The 21,864-nt window shown below is 34.7% G+C and overlaps 1 protein-coding gene across 2 annotated transcripts in view; it reads left to right on the plus strand.

Annotated features, from left to right (window-relative positions):
- Positions 1 to 21,864, plus strand: part of APC (APC regulator of WNT signaling pathway) — a 124,374-nt gene that overhangs the window by 68,400 nt on the left and 34,110 nt on the right. For both annotated transcript variants that reach the window (XM_045566171.1, XM_045566170.1), the window contains exons 7-8: positions 9,347 to 9,430; positions 18,108 to 18,212. In XM_045566171.1, coding sequence (XP_045422127.1) covers positions 9,347 to 9,430; positions 18,108 to 18,212 — 189 coding nt within the window. The remainder of the gene's footprint in view (positions 1 to 9,346; positions 9,431 to 18,107; positions 18,213 to 21,864) is intronic.

Genomic DNA, 21,864 nt, shown 5'->3' on the forward strand with positions numbered 1-21,864 from the left:
ATTTAGATTTAAATTTGAGAATTTCATGGCATTATTTTAAAATGTAAGGCAGGTTTGTTTGTTTCCAGAAAAACTGAGAAGTATTACTTTAGTATATATGAATTTTCATTTGCAGTGTTCTTCATTTTGGTGGTAAATATTCTAAGGAAATTTTATTCCATATTTTGAGAAACACAAGCATTCATTTATTCTGGAAATAGCCATGTGAAGGCTAGGGTTAAAGAAATACTGTAAACAAAGTAAAAAGGCAAATAATGGAAATGTTAGTAGCATATATAAGAATGTTAATATTGCTACTGGGGAAGGATCACCTACAAATCAATTGAAAACAAGACAATCAAATAGCAGAATAGTCAGAAGATGTGAATAGTCTCATCACAAAATAAGTTCAAGTGGCTAATGAACAGCTGTGAAAAGATGCTTAAATGTCACTAGTCTTCGGGGAAATGTAATGTTATCAGGCTGGCAAAAACTTTATAATTTGATGACATGCAGTATTGTCAGGGCTATGAAAGGAAGTACGAAGCATTGCTTACCCTGTTTTAAGGATAACTGATACATCTGTGAAAGACAGTTTGGCATTATCTGCCAATATTAAAAAGCCTATCCCCTCTGTCCTTGTAATTCTAGAAATATATCCTACAGAAATACTTACTTAGGGCACATGAATATAAATTCATATTTTATGATACTCACTGAAGCACTCTATATAAGAGATTCTAAAAGAACGCAACTTAGTTGTTCATTATTGGTAATTATTAAATAAATTATTAAATCAGTAGTGTGTAGCTCTTAAAAATAAGATACTGGGAATAGTGGAAATATAGTAGCCAGAGCACTCGTTTCCCTCCTAACTCCCTGCTTTGGGTGATTGAACAAGTAAAACACGAATGGTCCTGGATTCTATGTGAAAGGAGACCAAAAAGTAAGTAAATAAATAAATACATAGGAAGGTAGGTAGGAAGGAAGGAAGAATGGTCCTGGAAGGGGATATCCAGAGGGTCTGGGGCCATGAGAAAAAATCTGAATTCTTATTTGCAAGAGAAAGGAGTGGATAAGAATTCTAAATAAAATGAGAATAGAGTGAAAGTTTTTAAAATTAATTATTTATCAGAAGCCAGAACAAACCTTATGTTAAGAAAATAGAGAAATAATGAGATAATCATCGTTGCAATCACTGATATGTTTGGGGTGCTTTTTGTCATCACTATTATTTAACTTTGTTTTGGTGGCTCCACTAATGCAACTAGAAAAATAAAATGAGTGGTATCAATACTACTAGAAAGGAAGAAATTAAATATTAGGTTATTAAGTATGAAATGCCCGATTTCCCTAAGTACTAAGTTTGACAGTGGCTATCTCTGATATTTCACTTTGACACTTATTGTTTTATTTTTATTGTGAAGGTACATCCTCAGCCTTTCAAATGCACGTTTGGCTTGTGATTATCTTTTAAATTTTTTTTAGAGTAATTTTTGTGAAAACGTGGATAAATCAAAAATTTGTGCTATCTTTGAACATTGAGTTCCGTCGTGAAACCAATGCAGTGCATACAGCTCAAAATATCAATGAAGTGTTAGGGAAGGATGTGGCTAGTGAATGCACAGTATGTCGATGGTTTGAGAAGTTCCTGTCTGGTGATTTTAATCTTGAAAATGAGCCATGTGGGCAACGTGAGACTAAGGTGGATAATGATGAGCTGAAAGCTATGGTAGAAGTGAATCCATCTCAACCTAGATGTGAATTATCAGCAAGATTTGACATTATTATTCCAACAATATTGGACCATTTGAAACAAATCAGCAAGGTAAAGAAATTCGACAGATGGGTTCCACATGAATTAAATGAGCATCAGAAGAGGAATCATCTCAAAGCTTGCCTTAGTTTGCTGTCATGACATAAAGGCGAACCATTTCTACATTGTATTGTTATACGTGATGAAAAATGGATTCTTTTTGACAATCGCAAGCATTCAGCACAATGGTTGGGTAAAGATGAATTGCCTGTCAAAGTCCGAAACCTAATGTTCATCCAAAAAACCTAGTGGTGTCTGGTGGTCCAGCAGTGGTATTATCCACTACAGCTTCATGAAACCTGGTCAATCGATTACAGTGGTTATCTACTGCAGCCAACTGGATGCAATGATGAGGATGCTTGCCATTTAAATAGCCAAGATTGGTCAGTAGAGACAGGCCAATCCTCTTGCACAACAATACTTAACCACATGTTGCACAAACAATGCTGATCAAACTACAGAGGCTGAACTCAGAAACTCTCTGTCATCTACCATATTCACTAGACCTTGCACCAACTGACTACCAACCACTTCTTCCAGGCTTTGGACGACTTCTTGCAAGGAAAAATATTCAATTCTCAACAAACTGTGGAAAATGACTTTGGCAATTTCATTGCCACTGGCTCTCCAGGCTTCTTTGCTGTTGGCATCAACAAGCTACTATTAAGATGGCAAAACTGTGTCCGTGGTTTAGGCACATACTTTTATTAATTGTACTGCTTTTTGTTTGAGATATAATAAATTAAACTTTTGATTCAAAATAGGACATTTCATATTTAATGACCTATAATTGTTATTTGCAAATGATATGGTTGTTTGCCTAGAAGAGCCCTAGACAATGAGCCAAAAAATATTTAAACCAGTAAGAGGATTTAGTAAGGTAGCTGGAGTTAAGATACATGCAAAAACTAGTAGCTTTTCTGTAGTAGCACTACCTACTAGTTAAAAATGGAAGTGGGGGTAGGAGGACCTGTTTATAGTAACAGGAAACTTTAAAATAACTAGAGAAGACCCACATGAAGAAAAATATAAAATTGCTGAACACCACAAAATATTACCTTAAAAATGTAGAAGCCTGGATGAGAGAACTTTAATATCCTAAACTTTGTATCCATCTTAAATTAATATATAAATATAATATAATTCTAAAGGTGATCTCAGTAAATTTTTTAGAACCTGGAAAAATAATTCTAAAGTTTATAAGAAAGAATTTTCTAAAACATTTGTGAAAGCAAGCATAATGGGTGGGCATTTACCTTAACATTTGTTAAAATTTACTGTAAAGATGTTTGAAGAATCACCATATAATAGTAGCACAGGAATAGGTGTAGGCAAATGGTACAGAATAGAGACTAGAAAAAGGTGCAAGAATATTTGGACTCTTTATGTGACAAGTTACATTATAAATTTCAGGGAAAGTGGTAAATTATTCAATAAATTATATAAGTACAACTAGTGACCTATTTGAAAGATGAGAAATTAAATTAGACCTCTACCTCACATCTTAGGAAAAATTACAGATGGATTAAGTATCTAAATGTGAAAAATAAATCTACAATTAATAGAAGAAAATATCAGACAATAGAGACCTTCTTAAATAAGAATGAAAACTCAAAAGCAGTAAAAGGGGTGAAAGTTGGGATTTATTTCAGAAAATTTTAAATCATTCATCCCACAAAAGATAAACTAAGAAAAAATATTCACACATAACAGGGAAGAGGTTAATATCTCTAAAATATAAGAATTCCTACAAATTAATAAGAAAAAGACAACCTGTGTTTTATTTAGGGATGGGGTCTCACTATGTTGCCCAGGCTGGAGTGCAATGGAGCAACCATTGCACACTACAGCCTAGAATTCTTGGGCTCAAGTGATCCTTCTGCTTCAGCCTCCCAAATAGCTGGGGCTATAGGCACAGCTGGCTAACCTTACGTTTTTAAATGGGCAGAGGATGTAATCAGGCAGTTCATTAAAAATATGCAAATGACCAATAAAACACATACAAATGACTGGTAAATAATTTAGGGAAACTCCTAAGCCACTCTTTCTCACCTGTGTGAGATTGTTAGTGTCTACCTCTATCAACGGTTTGGTTATTTATTTATTACTCTTTTATTTGTTTGGCATGTATCTGGTCACTTCGTATGGTAGCACCCACCGTTCCATAGGCATATAAGCAAAGGCGGGAAAACTGTATGTCAGGTTGTTTTTTTTTTTTTGAGACAGAGTCTCACTTTGTTGCCTGGGCTAGAGTGAGTGCTGTGGCATCAGCCAAGCTCACAGCAACCTCAAACTCCTGGGCTCAAGCGATCCTCCTGCCTCAGCCTCCCGAGTAGCTGGGACTACAGGCATGTGCCACCATGCCCGGCTAATTTTTTTTCTATATATATTTTTAGTTGTCCAGATAATTTATTTCTATTTTTAGTAGAGACGGGGTCTCGCTCAGGCTGGTCTCAAACTCCTGACCTCGAGCGATCCACCCGCCTCGGCCTCCCAGAGGGCTAGGATTACAGGCGTGAGCCACCGCGCCCGGCCATGTCAGGTTGTTAATAGAGATTACTTCTGGGATATGGGGATTGATGCGGTAAAGGTTACTTTCACCTCTATATTGCCATAATTTTTTACAGTTATATGGATGATAGTGTTTAATATAGTTTATTCATTCCCTAATTGATGGACATTTAAGTTATTTGTAAATTTTCAGTTAAAAATAACTTCAATAAATACACTTATTCATGTCTTATAAACAAATGTACAAGAATTTCTCTAGGTCAAGAATTAGCAATCTCTTTTTTTCTCTTTCTTTTCTTTCTTTCTTTCTTTTTTTTTTTTTCTAGACAAGATCTTGTTCTTTCACCCCAGCTAGAGTGCAGTGGCATGGTGATAGCTCACTGCAACCTCAAATTCCCAGGCTCCAGCAATCCTCAGCCTCCTGAGTAGCTGGGACTACAGGTGTGCACCACCATGCCGGGCTGAGCAATCTCTTTCTTAAAGGGCCGCATAGCAAACTTTTTAGGCTTTGTGGACCATATGGTCTCTGTCATAGCTGTTCAACTCTGCCTATTAAGAAGAAAGACAACATAGACAATGTATGGACAAATAGACGTGGCTATGTTTCAATAAAACTTAATTTACAAAACAGATGGCTAGCAAGCCCTAGTTTGCCAACCTCTGCTCTAGGATGTATACCTAAAAGTATAATTTCTGGACATGAGGTATGAATGTTTTGAACTAGTGTTTGCCAGATTGCTCTTGAAGTGATCTTTTCAGTTCAATTTCTACTAGTAGTATGTGACAATTCCTTTTCATGTATGTCTTTTCCAGCGCTTGTGAATCAGACTTTATAATTAACAGTTGGGGGCAATGAAGCATTTTGTCATCTTAGGTTACATTTCCCTGAATACTGCTGAACTTGACTATCTAATATATTTATTAGACTTTCGGGTTTTCTTTCTGTTAAGTTAACTTGTTCATATCCTTTGCCCATTTTCTTTTGTGTTAAATGTCTTATTTTTACATATTTGAGAGATGTTTTAATATCTTCTTGGTACAATCCTTTGTAAATAATATACATCACAGCTCCTCCCTACCAAATCGGTTATCTATTTTACTTTCATGATAATAAAAATTAGCCTTTGTGATAAAGTTAAATTAATTATATTGCCAGATTTGTGCATTCTGTGACCTATTTATATGTTTTTTTCCTATTCTAAAGTCATAAAGGTAACCTACTGTTATTTCTGTTGTTTTAAAGTTTTATTATGTTTTTACAATTAAGTCTTTAATTCATCTTGAATTTGCTATTATGTATGTTATGGAGGGAAAAATCTAACTTTTTGTATGTGTATATATATATATATATTTCAAAAATTATAATAGTAATACAGATTTGGGATAACACTTAACAAATCAGAATAGAAGGTAAATTCCTTAACTTGATAAAGGGTATCTATGAAAAACATTGAGTAAAAACATACTTAATTATGAAATTTTAGAAGGATTTCCTTTAAAGTCAAGACAAGAAAAAGAAGATTTTCTGTGTGTGTATATATAGTTATGTATATACATACATATTCTTATGTATGTTAACTACATTTCCCTTTATAATTTATTGAATACTACACTAGTTCCCCATTGATTAGTAATGTCATCTCTGTTTTATATGCTGAACATTTCTGGACTCTATTCCATTAGTCCATTTTAGTTTCTCTGTGCCTGCACTGATACCCCATTTTTTTTTATTTGCTGTAGTTTTATAATTCTTGGTACCTGGTAGGGTGAGCTCTCCTTATTTTTGTCTTTAAAAATGCTTCATTACTCCTCCATTTGCAATTTTGTATCAGCTTGTTTAATTCAAAGGAAAGCTTTATTGGCTTTTAATTAGAATTACATTGAATTTATACATTAAGGAGAAGTCATATCTCTATAATATTGAGCCTTCTTGGGTAAAAGGATGGACTCTGGAGCCAGACTGCCTAGGTTCAAATCCCAGACCTGTCACTTACCAGCACTGTGATCTTGAGCTAACTCTCTGCCTTAGTTTTCTTGTCAGTAAATACACATAATGGTAAACTGTAAATTGTGAGGATTAATTGAGTTGATACATGAAAAAGCATTTAGGATGCGTGGCACATAGTAAAAACTCAGTAAATATTAGGTATTGTTATTAATTTTATATCTATTCATTTAGGTTTTATGTCCTTCAGTAAAGTTTTGTAATGTTCTCCATAAAGGTCTTATACATCTTTTTTTATATTTATTCCTGGATACATTATAGTTTTTGTTGCTATTGGAAATGGGAATTTCTTTAATTGCATTGCTAAATTACATTTAAGTAGTAAGCACACAGCAGTCTCCCTGAACTTTTATTAAATTGTATATAGTTTAAGAATCTATACATTGTCATATTGTTTGCAAATAATGACAATCTGTTTATCTGTTTTGGTCCTTCTAGCTTTTTTTCTTTTATTGCATTGTCTAAGAACTCTAATACATCTTTGAATGGAAGCAGTGATAATGGTCTTCTTTTTCTTGTCTTGACTTTAAAGGAAATCCTTCTAAAATTTCATAATTAAGTATGTTTTTACTCAATGTTTTTCATAGATACCCTTTATCAAGTTAAGGAATTTACCTTCTATTCTGATTTGTGAAGTGTTATCCCAAATCTGTATTACTATTATAATTTTTGAAATCACTTTTTGTAAAATCATACCAACTCTGTACTCCTAAACAGTTTAGTGTGTGTTATTAGACATAATTTCATAAATATTCAAGATTTATGAAAAGAGTAACAAATACCAGTTGAGCATCTCTAATCTGAAAATCTGAAATGCTACACAAGCAGTTCCTTTGAATGTCACGTTAATGCTTAAAAAGTTTCAGTTTTTGGAGCATTTAGGATTTTGGATTTTCAGACTAGGGATAGAGATTTAGGAATACTCAGTTTATACTGGCATTTTCCATTTTCATGTTGAGAAACAGAAGCACAAGGAATACCTTATTTTAAACTTAATTGAGGAAGGGGAGCTGATTATATAGAAACCGATTATGTACAAAGGCAGGGAACATCAAATTTAGAAAGTCAGTAACTGTATGTAGTTTACTTGTTTCTCTAAAGCCAAGAAATATTTATCATCTGGTTTTAGAAGTAATTGCTCATCATTTAGAAAGCTACCAAAAATATAAGCATATCTTCTCCGGCCTGTTTTTATAATGTGATTTGGACATGGTAAGATTTGTTAATTAGAGAATATTATTTACCTTGCATTTGCTACTTTCAGAATCATGATAGAGAATCAGCATAGTTGTGTTAAAAAGAAAAAAAAGGTGGGCGTAGTGGCTCATACCTGTAGTCCCAGCACAGGAGGCTGAGGCAGGAGGATCCTTCGAGCCCAGGAGTTCAAGGCTGTTGTGAGCTGTGTTCATGCCACTATACTCCATCCTGGGTGACAGAATGAGAACCCATCTCTTAAAAACAAAACAAAACAAAACAAAAGAAGTAAGGAAGGAAGATAAATTTTGGGGGAGCAAGGTGATGAGCACAAACACTCTTTTGAGTGTTTTATTTGTCATAACATTGGATAATAGAGCAGCAGAAGCATTTTTACTGTGGTAGTAAGAAAAGCATGAGGGCATTTTATTTAACCAAAACTATTAATAGATGTGATCAAAGGGTAAGTTTTTTATGTAAGTTTTATAACTATATATATATGTAAAGCTAACTACTGTAATACTTTTATTATTTATCTATTAGAGGATATATGCTTAGAAATCTTTTATTGATGGAGCACGTAGCCAAAAAAAGTTTGGAAACTATTCCATCTAGCTTCTAATAATTTTTTCCCCCATTGAAACAATTACTTTTAGGATACAACTTTTTATACCTGTGAACTATAGAATTATTATAGAAAATGGTACAACATTGTCAGTACTTGTTTGTAAAACCCATGTATTTGATCTGTCATGAAGCTAATTTTTAAAAATAATTTTGGCCAGGCATGGTGGCTCATGCCTGTAATCCTAGCACTCTGGGAGACCAAGATGGGAGGATCACTTGAGGTCAGAAGTTTGAGACCAGCCTAAGCAAGAGCGAGACCCCATCTCTAGCAAAAATAGAAAAAAATTAGCCAGGTGTGATGGCACATGCGTGTAGTCCCAGCTACATGGGAAGCTAAGGGCAGGAACATTGCTTGAGCCCAGGAGTTTGAGGTTGCAGTAAGCTATGATGACACCACTGCACTCTAGCCCGAGGCTGGGGGGAGGGTAACAGAGCGAGACCCTGTCTCAAATAATAATAATAATTTCAACTTGCAAGGGTCTTTATACAAAGTGATTTGCTTTTTCCCACTTTCACTAGTATTCACAAAAATTAAAACAATCTACCTTTAAAAAAAAAACACTTTTTCCACATTGTTTTAATTTCATGTAGTTCAATCTGTAGTTACTGTTTTATGGCTTCTTAAAATAGTGGGAAAGCAAAAGCTCTGTCATCATTGTGATCCTAGTGTTGGAAATAAAAATAATGTTTAGCTGCAGTAGGTATTTAGAAAGACTAAAAAATTCTGTATTGTAACAGGAGTAACTTTGGGGAGGGTTAGTCTTACTGTTTAAACCCTGATGTTTAGTAAAACAAATAGCGTGTTCTTTCCCTTTACAGGTAGGTATGCTATGTTTATATAAATCTATTACATTATATTATTGTCTAGATTAATATAAAAGATGAAATTCAGGTATACTTTTTACTTTGTTGAAATATTTTTGAGAATAACTGGAATATCAATTTTCACAATACATACAACATACAGTTTGATATATGACTTGTATTTCTATAATTTTACTAAACAGGTCAAGAGGTCTGTTGCATGAAGTTAGATGTATGAAGAAAATGAAGTGACCCCAATTTGTCATTAATGTGTGAATATATTTACATATCTAGCTTCTTAAATAAGGATAACTTGGCATAATCCTGAGCTGTTAGATGGCAGCCATAGTATGATTATACTAATGTTGTTAATGAAAGCACACCTAATTTGGTTTTGTATTTTATTTTAGCGAAGAATAGCCAGAATTCAACAAATAGAGAAGGACATACTTAGAATACGACAGCTTTTGCAGTCTCAAGCAACAGAAGCAGAGGTTAGTAAATTGCCTTTTTTATGTGTGGGTATGAAAATAGGTACTTATTTTAAGAAAAATGTATAATTAATGTGGCATCATTGAAATGTAGATGTTCTTCTAGAAAATTTAGATACTTCATAACATTTTTCATGAAAAATTGTCAAAAGCCTTGACTATTTTGATTTCATTATAACTTTTAGGCACTTAAAATTTATGGAGCCATAAATATAGCTACCTTATTTCAGCTGTCAGTTTACATATAATCAGATACCTAACTTAATTTGGCTATTATCAACCAGTAAGTAAACTTTTTGCTTATATGCAATCCATAGTAATAATTGATCGTATACATTTACCTTTCTTACTCCACAAAGCCCATTAAAATGATAGTAAAAGAATAAAATGAAAAAGGCACAAAGACAGGGGAAGTGACAACAGTAAAATTTAGGGAGCTGGAAAGCAGGTAAACAAATGGTAGCTGTTCTAGCTTATCATAGAGAGTTGACCCCTAAGTCAGCAATGGGAAAAGTCCTGAAGCAACCCAGTGTACACTGTGGAGTCGCAGAAGGTCTCAGAACTGGCTATGCTGGGTACCTCTGAATGTGAGGATAAAAAAGGACTAAAAGCAGGAGGATGTTTGAAAATCTGTTAAACAGCAGATGGGACCTCCAGAAGAACCTTTCTCTCTGCATAGCTGGGTGACTGCTCCTTTCTAATCCTGTCAAAAGATGGGAGATTTTTTCCTCTGGAAACAAAAGGTCTTTGGTTAGGGGTAAGCCTAGTTTAATTGAAGGTGGAGGTGTTGTACAAAAAAGTGATTTAAGTGAAAATTTATTTACTGAATGCTGAAACCTCCACTGGCATCCAGGCTTACAATCTCCAGGCAAGTTTCTAGAAGGAACCTCTCTAAGAAATGTGACTAACCCAAGAAAAGTGCCCTAAAGATACTTACATTGGAGGATTCACCAAGAAAACAGCCCAGCTAGATCATCCTATAGGGTAACTGTAGTTGACAAACTTCCTTCCTCAGGCATACAAAAAAAGATAGTGCATCCATAAAGTAAGAAAAGGGTGGCATTCAAAAGGAACAGCACTTTGGGAGATTGAGGTGGTAGGATCGCCTGAGGTGATCCAGACTAGCCTGGGCAATGTAGCATGACACCATCTCTGCAAAAAAAATTTTTTTAATTATCTGGGCATAGTGGCACAGGCCTATAGTCCCAGCTATTCAGGAGGCTGAGGCAGGAGGATCTCTTGAGCCCAGAAGTTTGAGGCTGCAGTGAGCTATGATTGTGCCAGTGCACTCAAGCCTGGGCAACAGAGTGAGACCCTGTCGCAAAAACAAACAAACAAACAAAAAAAACAGTTCTTAGGAGTTAAATGTGATAGCAGTAATGAAAAACTCAAAGAAAGGTTTAGAAGATAAATTTCTCAGAAAGTAGAACAAATAGACATGAGATGGAAAATAGAAAAGAATATCAGAATCATTCTACGAAGGTTTAATATCCAAATAAAAGGAGTTCTTGAAAGAGAATGGAGAAGCTAGAGAGAGAAAAATCATCATAGAAGTAAATTAAAATTTCCCAGAACCAAGAGGCATAGTTTTCCAAAATAAAATGGTCTCTCCAATATCTAACACCACAGATGAAAATAATCCCATACAAAGACACATCATGATGAAATTTCAGATCACTGGGATTAAAGAGAAAATTCTAAAACCTTCTACAGAAGGAAGAGAAAATAAACTTCACACAAAGGAACACAAATACAAATGCCTTTAGATTTATAAATAGCAACACTGGAAGCTGGAAAGTAGAGTAGCATTTTCTTAAAACCTTTGAAAGAGGCTATGTTTTGACACCAGTCCTTTGACACCACTGGGTGTCCCACAGTTCAGTTCAATTCTGATCCTAGCCACCTGGAGTTAGTGTAGACTCCACAAGTAAAGGGCAGAGTCATTCATAAAGCTGTCCACTTGAAATGCCAGCCACAAATTTTGGTTATCCCCAAGCCACCCATACTTCTGCCCAGTGGGTTACAAATATGGGGCTTCCTACAACTCCCCCAGGTGCAACAATTCACTAGAATGACTCATGAAACTCACCAAAAGTTTTGTGCTTGTGATTACAGTTTTATTATAAGGATACAGATCAGGAATGGAAAATGAAGAGATACATGGACAAGGTCTAGGGAAGGGAGTAGGGAGTGCAGAGATTCTATGCTGTCTTGTGGCATGTCATTCCGCTAGCACACCACTGTATTCACCAACGAGAAGGCTTGGCTGAGCTTCAGCAACCATAGTTTTTATTGAGATTTCGCTCTGGGTGATTAAATAATTTAATGTAAATTTAAATTAACTCAATTTCTATTTTCCTTCCCTCCTTGGAGGTCGGTCTGGCCCAAAGTTCCAACCCTCTAATCACATGGTGATGAGCACCCATCCTAAAGCTATCTAGCAGTCCACCATGAGTTGCCTCATTAGCATAACAGACATCTCTATCACACAAGAAATTCCAAGGGTTTTTGAAGCTCTGTGCTAGGTACAAAAGGACAAAGACCAAATATATTTTTTGTTATACCATATTAGCCTACAGATTTATCTCTCAATTTGAGAGTAGAATAAAGATATTTTAGACAGGCAGAGTCTTAAAAAATATTTTTCTCATGCACACTTTTCTGGAAGCTATTAAAGGATGTACTCAAATGAATGAAAATGTAAAGCAAAAAAAATGAAGATTTGGGATCCAAGACAGAGGATACGATAGAGACAGAGACAGAGAGAAAGAGGAAGAAGGAGAGAATGCCCAGAATGAAGATGAAGGGAGATCCTGAGATAAATGTTAGAGAAAGCAATCAGTCCGTATTGCATCTGTTGAGAAGATTCTAGGAGAAATAAGTCCAAGAAGATGAAATCATTAGAATACCTGCTGTTTCTGAATGTATTGAAAGGAAATTTACACAGTGGAGGAAAAACTGAGGATAAGTCCTAAGTACACAGGAAATCAAATAAACAAAACAATTGAAGATAACCTTTAACTCCATAGACAAGACTAAAGGAAAACAATCATAGTATATCACCTGCCAGCCATGATTAGAATTTAATAGTCAAAGTAATGTAAATAGTGAAAAATTTATCTTACAATAGGAACTGGAATAAAGCATTAAATTATAATACAAATGTAGAACTAGCAATGCAGGAAGGTTATTTAGAAATAGGGAGCTAAGAACCAAAAAAAAAAAAATCACCTGAAAGAGATTTAAAAAAAGAGTTCTTTTAAAGAACATTTTCATCTAGGCCTGACTTTTTAAATATCTTAGGAACTTTGGCTTCAGTACGTCTGAATTCAAAATGTGTAGAAACATGTATTCACTAAGTAGGGCAATTTAAATACAATGTGATAGTCATAATCCTAAAAGCAGTTTAACATGACTGTCTTAAACTAACACAAGCCAAATATTTGCAACATTAAGGAATAAGTGTCTGTTTTGCAATGGACTCTGAAGGGCTAAAAAAACACAGTATGTTTTTACTCCTTTTTCGGTTTTGTTGGCATTATAATATGTAGCATTCCACCTATTATGACCTCCTTGGTTTTTCAGTGCAGTTTTTCTGTCTTTTTTTATTCTTAACCAAACTTGCTATAGTCTATTTTTAAAATTCTTTTCAAATAAGCAGCATTTTGTTTTTAATTGAGTAGCACTGCATTTTATATTTTCTGTCTGGATATTTTCTGCCTTGAGTTTTGCTGCTGCTGTTTCTTTTCACCCCATCTTTCTTATATTCTGATCATTACTGTTTTGCTGCATCTGACAGGTTTTGATATTTCTAAATCCATATTCACACTTATTTTTTCTAGTTGATTTAATCTTTTATTTGAATAAAATAGCCCTCTATTTAATTCTCTGTACCTTGAATTTCATTTTGTTTGCTATTAATATTGCTACACTGGCTTTTTTTTCCTTATCATTTGCCCAGTATATCATTTTCTCTGTTTTTATTTCCAAATTTTACCAACTTTCTGGCCTCTGGAAATTCCAAAAAAATTGTGATGTGTTAACGGTAGACCTCATTTTCTAGCACTGTTACGACTTTCTTTCAGGTTGGAGACTTATATGTATTTTTTGTATCTGTTCAAAACTTTTTATTCATATCATTGGATTTAAGGCAGGCTGTCTACCATTGTGATCCAGTCTCTTCTTGCTTCCTTTTGTTATGAAAATGGTTGTGTCAGTCATAGCCTAAAATATTTGCATGTAGTATAATAGTTTAGTAAATGTAAATTAAAGGAAGTCACATTTAAGAAAGAACTAAAACACTTTTTTTAATTTTGCTGTTTGAGTTTTATTCCATTATTATCATTTTTCTGATATAAATTAGAGGGAGAAGCTAAAAGATAGAGATAACTGGATATTGGACACTAGCAAATTAGTTTGTAAAGCGATAGAGATAAGGAAAGGACAGGTTTCTGCTGAATAATTTCTCCATCATGAAGAACATTGCTTATAGCATTGTCTTTGTCCTACCTGCATTAATTCTGGGTTAGGGTCTAGATGCTGGACATGAGTCAAATATTTATTCAAATATTAAACTATTATTCATAACTCAGAAGTTAACACACAGAGGTATATGAGGCAGCCAGTACTATGACCTTGTTTGTCCTCCCAGACATAGTTTATTGCCAAGCAGATACATTAGGAGGGAGGGGAGCTGTGAGGACAATGCACCATGGCCATAAAATCTCTAAAAAATAGCCAGGGAGAAATGCTTATTAAAGTTGTACACACAGTACTTTTACAATTCATTGATAATGAGAAATATAGCCCAGTTTCAAAATGGGCAAACAATTTGAATAGGCATTTCATCAAGGAAGATATAGGAATAGCTAATAAGCCACCTGAAAATATGCTCAGTCATTAATCATTAATTAGGGAAATGCAAATCAAAACCACAATGAGACATTGCTTCACATCCATTACTATGGCTGTAATCATAAAGACAGGCCAGGTGCTGTGGCTCATGCTTGTAATCCTAGCACTCTGGGAGGCCGAGGCTGGAGGATCGCTTGAGGTCAGGAGTTTGAGACCAGCCTGAGCAAGAGTGAGACCCCGTCGCTACAAAAAATAGAAAACTTAGCTGGACATGGTGGTGCATGCCTGTAGTCCCAGCTGCTTGGGAGGCTGAGGCAAGAGGACTGCTTGAGCCCAGGAGTTTGAGGTTGCAATGAGCTGTGATAATGTCTCAGCACTCTAGCCTAGGCAACAGAGTGAGACCCTATCTCAAAAAAAAAAAAAAAAATTGTAAAGACAGCAATAATCATCAGTGAGGATATGGAGAAGCAGGAGCCCTGATTGCTGGTAGACTATAAAATGGTGCAGCCACTTGAAAAACAGTTGAGTAGTTCCTAAAAATATTCCACATAGTTACCATATGACCCAGTAATCCCACTCCTAGATATCTAGCCAAAAGAAGTGAAAACATGTCTACACACAGACTTTAACTTGAATTTTCATAGCAGCATTATTCATAATAGCCCAAAAGTAGAAACAGTGCAAATGTATATCAACTGGTGAATAAATAAACAAAGCGTGTTATATCCTTGCACTGGAATTCTATTCAGCAATAAAATGTAACAAGTTACTGATACATACTATAGCATGGATAAACCTCAAAAACATGCTCAGTAAAATAAACTAGACACATAATTCCATTTATATGAAATGTCCAGAAAAGGCAAATTTCTGAGGACAAAAAGTAGATCAGTGGTTGCCTACGGCTGTGAGTGGAAATGAGGATTAACTGTAAATGGGCAGGGGGAGTCTTATTAGAATGATTCAAATGTTCTAAAACTGGATTATGACTATGATTGATAAATCTACAAAAATCATTTAATTGTGCACTTAAGATGGATAGATTTTTATGGTATTTAAATACCTCAACAACAACAAAAATTTTTTAAAAATCCTATTGCCTAGAGTAGACCTTAGGGAAGTTGTCCAACTATGGAAATGAGGAAACTTGTTAGGATTATTCTTTCGTAGGAATCAGCAACAACCTCTTTTGTCTTCAGTATATCAAATAGTGCAAGCAGTCCTGTAGTCTAAAAGGAATGAAAGAATAAAGGGAAGTAATTAGGAAAGAGGAAGGAGGAAAGAAAATAAAGATAGCAAGTGTTAAATAGTTTGGGCTCTGGAGTCAGACTGCCTGGGTTGTAATTCCAGCTCTGACTTTGCCGTTTACTAAGTATGTGGCTGAAAGACAGTTACTTATGTTCTCTGTGCCTCAGTCTCTTTATAAAATGGGGATAATTATAGTGCCTAGAGTTCATAGGGTTGGTATGAGAATTAAATAAATCAATAGGTGCCAATGATTAGTGCATAGTAAACATTAGATTTTTTAAAAATTTTATCATATCATCATCACTATCATTACTTTTTTGGTTTTTTTCCCCACCTTTTTGGCCTTCATAGCTCATCTTATTTTATGTGGACATTAATTGTAGCATTCCTAAAGGCTTGTTTATCTTTTCTCTGTATCCTCTCTTCCTAAGACAATCTCATTTATGCTTAGGGCTTCAGTTACCATCTATATGCTAATGGCTCTCAAATTTGTTTTTCTAGCCCTAAGCTCCAGAAAATCCATGTTCCCACTCTATATCTCCACTTAGATATATCAAAGGCACTTTGAATCCAACATATCCAAAACTTAATGATCCTCCTAAGCCTTCCTTACCACCCTTCATCCTCCTTCAGTATTACCTATGTCTGTGAATGGCACCATCATTATTGAATTGTATGAGCTAAAGAACATAGGAACATACTTGATACCAGACCTGTTCTTCCACTCCCCATATCCATTCTATCACCAGACCCTATCAAATTTACCTCTGTGTCTCCACTTCTTTTATTTCTATTACTGCTTTCCTAGTGCAGAGTACCATGATCTCACATTTACATTAATACATTAGGCTCCCAACTGGTCTCCTCTATGATTCCTGCCTACTTAGATCATTTAAAATTTAACTTAGAAAATCAATTTATGTGCAGCTTTTCCTGTTAATATATTAGTATTAATTATGTGGGGGCAATAGTGTGGTGGCATCACTATAACTTAGAAATAGAAAAGGCAAGAATGCATCTGAGAATCCCACTAAAATTCAACAAAACCAGTAAGATTTCTTTTTTACCATCTTCTTTTTGTTCTACTTTCCCCCTTATTTTTGGTGCTTTAGCCACACCATGATTCTTTGACATACTAGAACAAGCCATGCTCCCTCCCACCCCAGGTCCTTTGCATATGACCTCTTTACCCAGAACATTCATCATCTACCCCTCCCCCTTTTCCCAGTTAACTATTCTTCAAGTCTCCATTCAAATAGCACTTCCTAAGAGATCTCTTCCCCAGGCCTCCAGACCATAATCACATCCCTCTGTTATATATACTTAGAGTACCTTGTACATTTCTTTCTTAGCGCTTGTCAGAATTTTTACTTAGTTGTTATTTCTCTCATTATTTGATAGTGTCCCTGACTAGATGATAAGCTCCAAAAGTGCACAGAACAACATCTAGTTTTGCTAGCACTGCATTCCCCAATACCTAGTGCAATTAACTAACGTAGTAGATGATGAGTAATTATTTTTTCTTTAAACATATTGACATCTTCACTTATGTTAGTGTTGTGTCTTTGTGGTCTTAGTGGTCTCTGATTCATTTTGTTTCTAAGTTAACTTTGTATATTTCTACTCTTATTGATTTTGTTGAATTTTATGGTGTGGTTTTCAGGTGGTACTATTTTTTCTTTCATTTCTGAATTATTGAGTGCTACTCACTTTTGCCTGCATATAACTAATAACTAGTTTATTAATGGAAATGCATATAAATTAATTTTTAAGTCACATTTTTAAATGGTCTAGGAAAGCTTAATGTTTAAATAAATTCCATTGGGAATTATTTTATACCGTAATTATCAACTATCATGTCAAATTTTTAGAATATCACTTTCCTAGAGCAAGCACATAGGTGTTTCTATAAAAGAAACTGGGAAATTATTTTATTTTTTTGATTTTGCAGTGGTATTTTTACAAAGTGACTGCTCTGCTAGATATAATCTATCTTGAAATAGCTGCTTTTACTGGATATAATCTGTCATTTTAATTTCATGTAACAGATGGTGGTTGCATTAGAAAATGCTTTTGGTTTTATTCATATCAGAATCTAAGAGCTTATCATTTGGTTTCACCTAACTTTTATTAGTATAAGATGTGTATATATTTTATGTATAAATATGCCTACACATGAGGTATTTGTAAGCTTAGGTAATAGTTTAACTGTTGTATTTGCAGCTCCATTAAATGTCAGAATCATGTGACCTTGCATAGACAATTATTTGTTCTAGTTGGGTTATATTCCTGATAGTGATGTGAGCACAGCTGGTGGAGGATGGCGTTCCTGTGAGTCTCAGAAAATCCTTTGTCTTGTGTAGCTCTAAATGCTCAAGGGACACACTTCACTTTCCTCTTACTGAGATAGTCTCCCGCTAACCGTGCCGGAGGTTATGAAGTGTGACGTGCAGTTTCATGCCTGTGTCAGCCTGTATAATTGATGCATTCAAATCTTTAAAACAAAAAAGAAAAAAGCTGTGGGCTAAGAAAGCTTATATCATTTTTGTATGTAATGATTTTAACTCCATATTAACAGAGGTCATCTCAAAGCAAGCATGAAGCCAGCTCACATGAAGCTGAGCGGCAGAATGAAGGTCAAGGAGTGGCAGAAATCAACATGGCAACTTCCGGTAGTGGTCAGGTAAATGAATTATTTTATTGCATTTTTAATTAATATTCTTGAAGGAGTATGGAATGGGATGGTTTTCTGAATGATCTATAAATCGTATCTGTCTCTTTAGTCCTAAATGCGTATCTCCAGAAGCATTCAGTACCAAAATGCTACCATTTTTCTTTATTACATCTAACAATAATGCTGTTAGAAATTTAGGTGTATTACTATAGCTCTAGATTGTTTTTGTTTTAATCTAAAATGACTAGTGTGAGTAGTTTTTTTAAAAAATAAATATAAACTGTATTTTGATTATATGTGATTTGACCTAGTTACTGCCTGCATTGAATAGGTTTGTTTTTTGACTAAAGCATTGAGTACAAAGACATTTTTATGTTTCTTAAAATTATTATAAGGACTTTGTTATAATTCTTATTTTCTATTGTATTTCAAGATTACATAAATGTAGAAATACAAATCTTACTGAAAACGATGATGCTAATGCTCACAGAAAGTAGAGACATAGCATATTCATGTTTAACTATTACTACATTGTTTTAGCAAAATTACAGTAGTCAGCTTATTGGTTTTTTTTAAATATAGAACCATTATCTTGTTATGCTACTATCAATTATCTATTAGATTTTAATTGAAATGCAACCTATTATGATAGAATTTTTCTTTGGGGTGTTCTGTATTCTCCAGGTTTTCTTCAATGAATATGTTTATGTTGTAAAATGAATGATTTTTTAAAAACATAATTTCACCAAATTGGTCTTAAGATAATTTTCCTACTGTTCATACAAAAAATTTCTTTAGTCTCTAGGTTACTTTTGATAGTACTGTTTATAAAAATGAATATGCTTCTATTAGTTCATTAAAATTTTAAGCTTAAAGTGTCTCATACTTTATTTTACTAAACAAATTTCAGTGTAAGGATGGCAGAAGAGAAGATCTACTGAAAATAGTAAATCAGGGTCCAGTATTCATTCACCCTTCAGGTAGTAAATTCTGATAGTGCTGTGGATTCAGTGTTAAACATAACAAGTGTTATGGTCTGAGACGCGAGAAATGACCACCTAAAGACCGAATTGAGCCAAATCAGGAGTCTTTATTAGCTGGCCAGCGACTACCCTCTGCACCGCCAAAGTTAGCACAGAGAGCAGCAGTGAGCCTTTGAAACAGAAAGTTTTTATATTGTAAGTTTGTGGGTGGAAAATTATTAAGATTGAGCAAGCATGTGTACAAAAAGCCTTGAGTAAACATTATATTATTTTCTTATCTTTGGTGTAACAGGATCTGGGCAGTTTGGGCTTGGGCCATATCTTGTTCACGCAAAACATGAGTGTTGTAATAGCTTCATGCAAAACGTGGGGGCTGTAATCATTTTACGCAGAACATGGGTGTTGTAGTCACTTAGGAATTTTTGTGCTGGGGGTACTGTCTTGAGCAAACAGGAGCAAGCAGGTTTACAGAAGCAGAATGGCAGATTAATGATTTTTTGGTGCAAAACTCAGACTCTAACAACAAGCATGTTTATTTAGCAATATCAATTATAGACTTGCTCTCCAAATTGTTTGTGTGGCACTAATACTGCTAATACTATTTCTTTGGTTACTCTCAATCACTGTTTTAAAACAGCACAACTACTTCCAGATCCTAATGTAGATGTACACTCTGTGTCTGTGGGACTGTGATTTGTTATGCCACGATTCCTTTAACCTATCTTAATAGGATCAGTACATATGACAGCCTCCTGGGATTTATTAGTTTACTTTGTTTTATTATTTGCTCCAAAGACAAAAACCATTGATACTAATTGGAAATGAAAATCTTTTTGATTTTTCTCAGGATGACAGTAGCATGCTCGACCAAAGCTCCTGTCCTGGTGCAGTTATCTCTGCCACCATGTGGGATTTGATTCTACCCCTTCTCTCAGCTGGGTTTCTGCCACATCCACTCTTTCAGAGTGATCTTTATAACAAGTAAATCATTCTCTTTGTAAAATCTTTTATTGGCTTCCCTTGATTCTTAGAATAATGATAACCTTTTATTGTGAGCTATATAATCCAGCTCCTACCTATCTTGTCAGCCTTATGTCACATCTTGCTCTCACTATTTCAGCCACACTGGCCTTCTGTCATCACCTCATATTCACTGGACTTACTCCTTCTGCTGCCTGTGCACATCTATACCTGTTCTGTGTAGTGCTCTTCTCATCCCATTTTCCTCAGTTAATACTAGTTCATGTATGTCTGAACTTAAGCATCAGTTTCTCAGGCTTGAATAGATCAAATCTCACTATTATAAGCTGTCATAGCATGTTCCTCTCCTTTGAAGACTATTACATTTTCAGTTTTACATTTATTTGTGTGATTCTTTGATTAATATTTGTGCTTCCCTCGCTAGACTGTAAGCTCCAGAAGGGCGACCATTCTGTCTAGTTTTGTTCATTTGCATGTCCCCATGGTCCCTGATAGATAGTAGATCACAATAAATATTTGGTGATTGGAAGGCCAGACTGACATCCCTGCTAGATTTGGGTTTCTTGGTCTGTGATTAATTTCCTCTGGAAGTTAAATGGAAGGAAAAGGTAGAAGTAAATTACACAAGCCAGATTCCTGCTTGCTTAGTATGTAACTGTGTGTGTAATTCATTTATGAATTGGTTCTCAGCTTTTCTATTTGAAATTTAGAACCAGATCTCTGGTAATAGCTACGTAGTGGTGAAGTTCAACCAAAAGTGGGAAAAAGGTGGAATGGTAGGAAAACCCATGTTGCTGCTACTAGCTTCAAAAACTAAAAAACCTTCTAAAAATCTTTTTATTATGGAAAATTTCAAACATATACAAAGGCAAACAGAATAGTATAGTGATCTATAGGTACCCCATCCACTTTCACCTCCCATTTTGTATTTTAAGAAGATCGTGGACATCATCATCGTTTCTTCCATAAATATTTCGTTATATGTTTGCAAAAGATAAAAATACTTTTTTAGCTGAGTGTGGTGGCATGTACCTGTAATCCTAGGTACTTAGGAGGCTGAGACAGGAGGATCGCTTGAGCCCAGGAGTTTGAAATCAGCCTGGGCAACATAGTGAGACCTCATCTCCAAGAAAAAAAAAAGAATACTTTTTAAAAATATATAATTACAGTGCCATTATTACACCCCCAAAGAAAGAACTTAATAGCATGATATATCTAGTTAGTATTCAAATTTGCAATTGTTCTATAAATGTCTTTTTCATAGTTTATTTGACTCAGGGTCCAGATAAAGTCCATGAATTGGGATTGGTTAATATCTCTCTGAAGTGTATTCTAATCTGTAAGTTCTTCTTTCTCTCTTTTTGTTTTCTTGCTATTTATTTATGAAAGAACCAAAGTTGTTTTTCTTACAGTTTTTCATACTCTGCATTTTGCTGATAACATCCCCATGGTATAGTTTAACATGTTCCTTTATCCTCCGTATTTCCTGTAAATGGATAGTTGGATCTAGAGATTTGATCATATTTGGATTCAATCCTTTTTTTTTCTTGGCAAGACTTTTTTTTAGGTGGCATGATGGCCTTCCATCAGAAAGCACATAATGTCTAGTCTTTCTTTTTGTGATATTAACAGCCATTAATAATGCCTAGCTCCATTATTTCATTAGTGGTTATGGTATTAGCTGGAATACTTCTATA

This window comes from Lemur catta, chromosome 12 (assembly GCF_020740605.2).
Source record: "Lemur catta isolate mLemCat1 chromosome 12, mLemCat1.pri, whole genome shotgun sequence".
In the NCBI taxonomy this organism is placed as follows: domain Eukaryota; kingdom Metazoa; phylum Chordata; class Mammalia; order Primates; family Lemuridae; genus Lemur; species Lemur catta.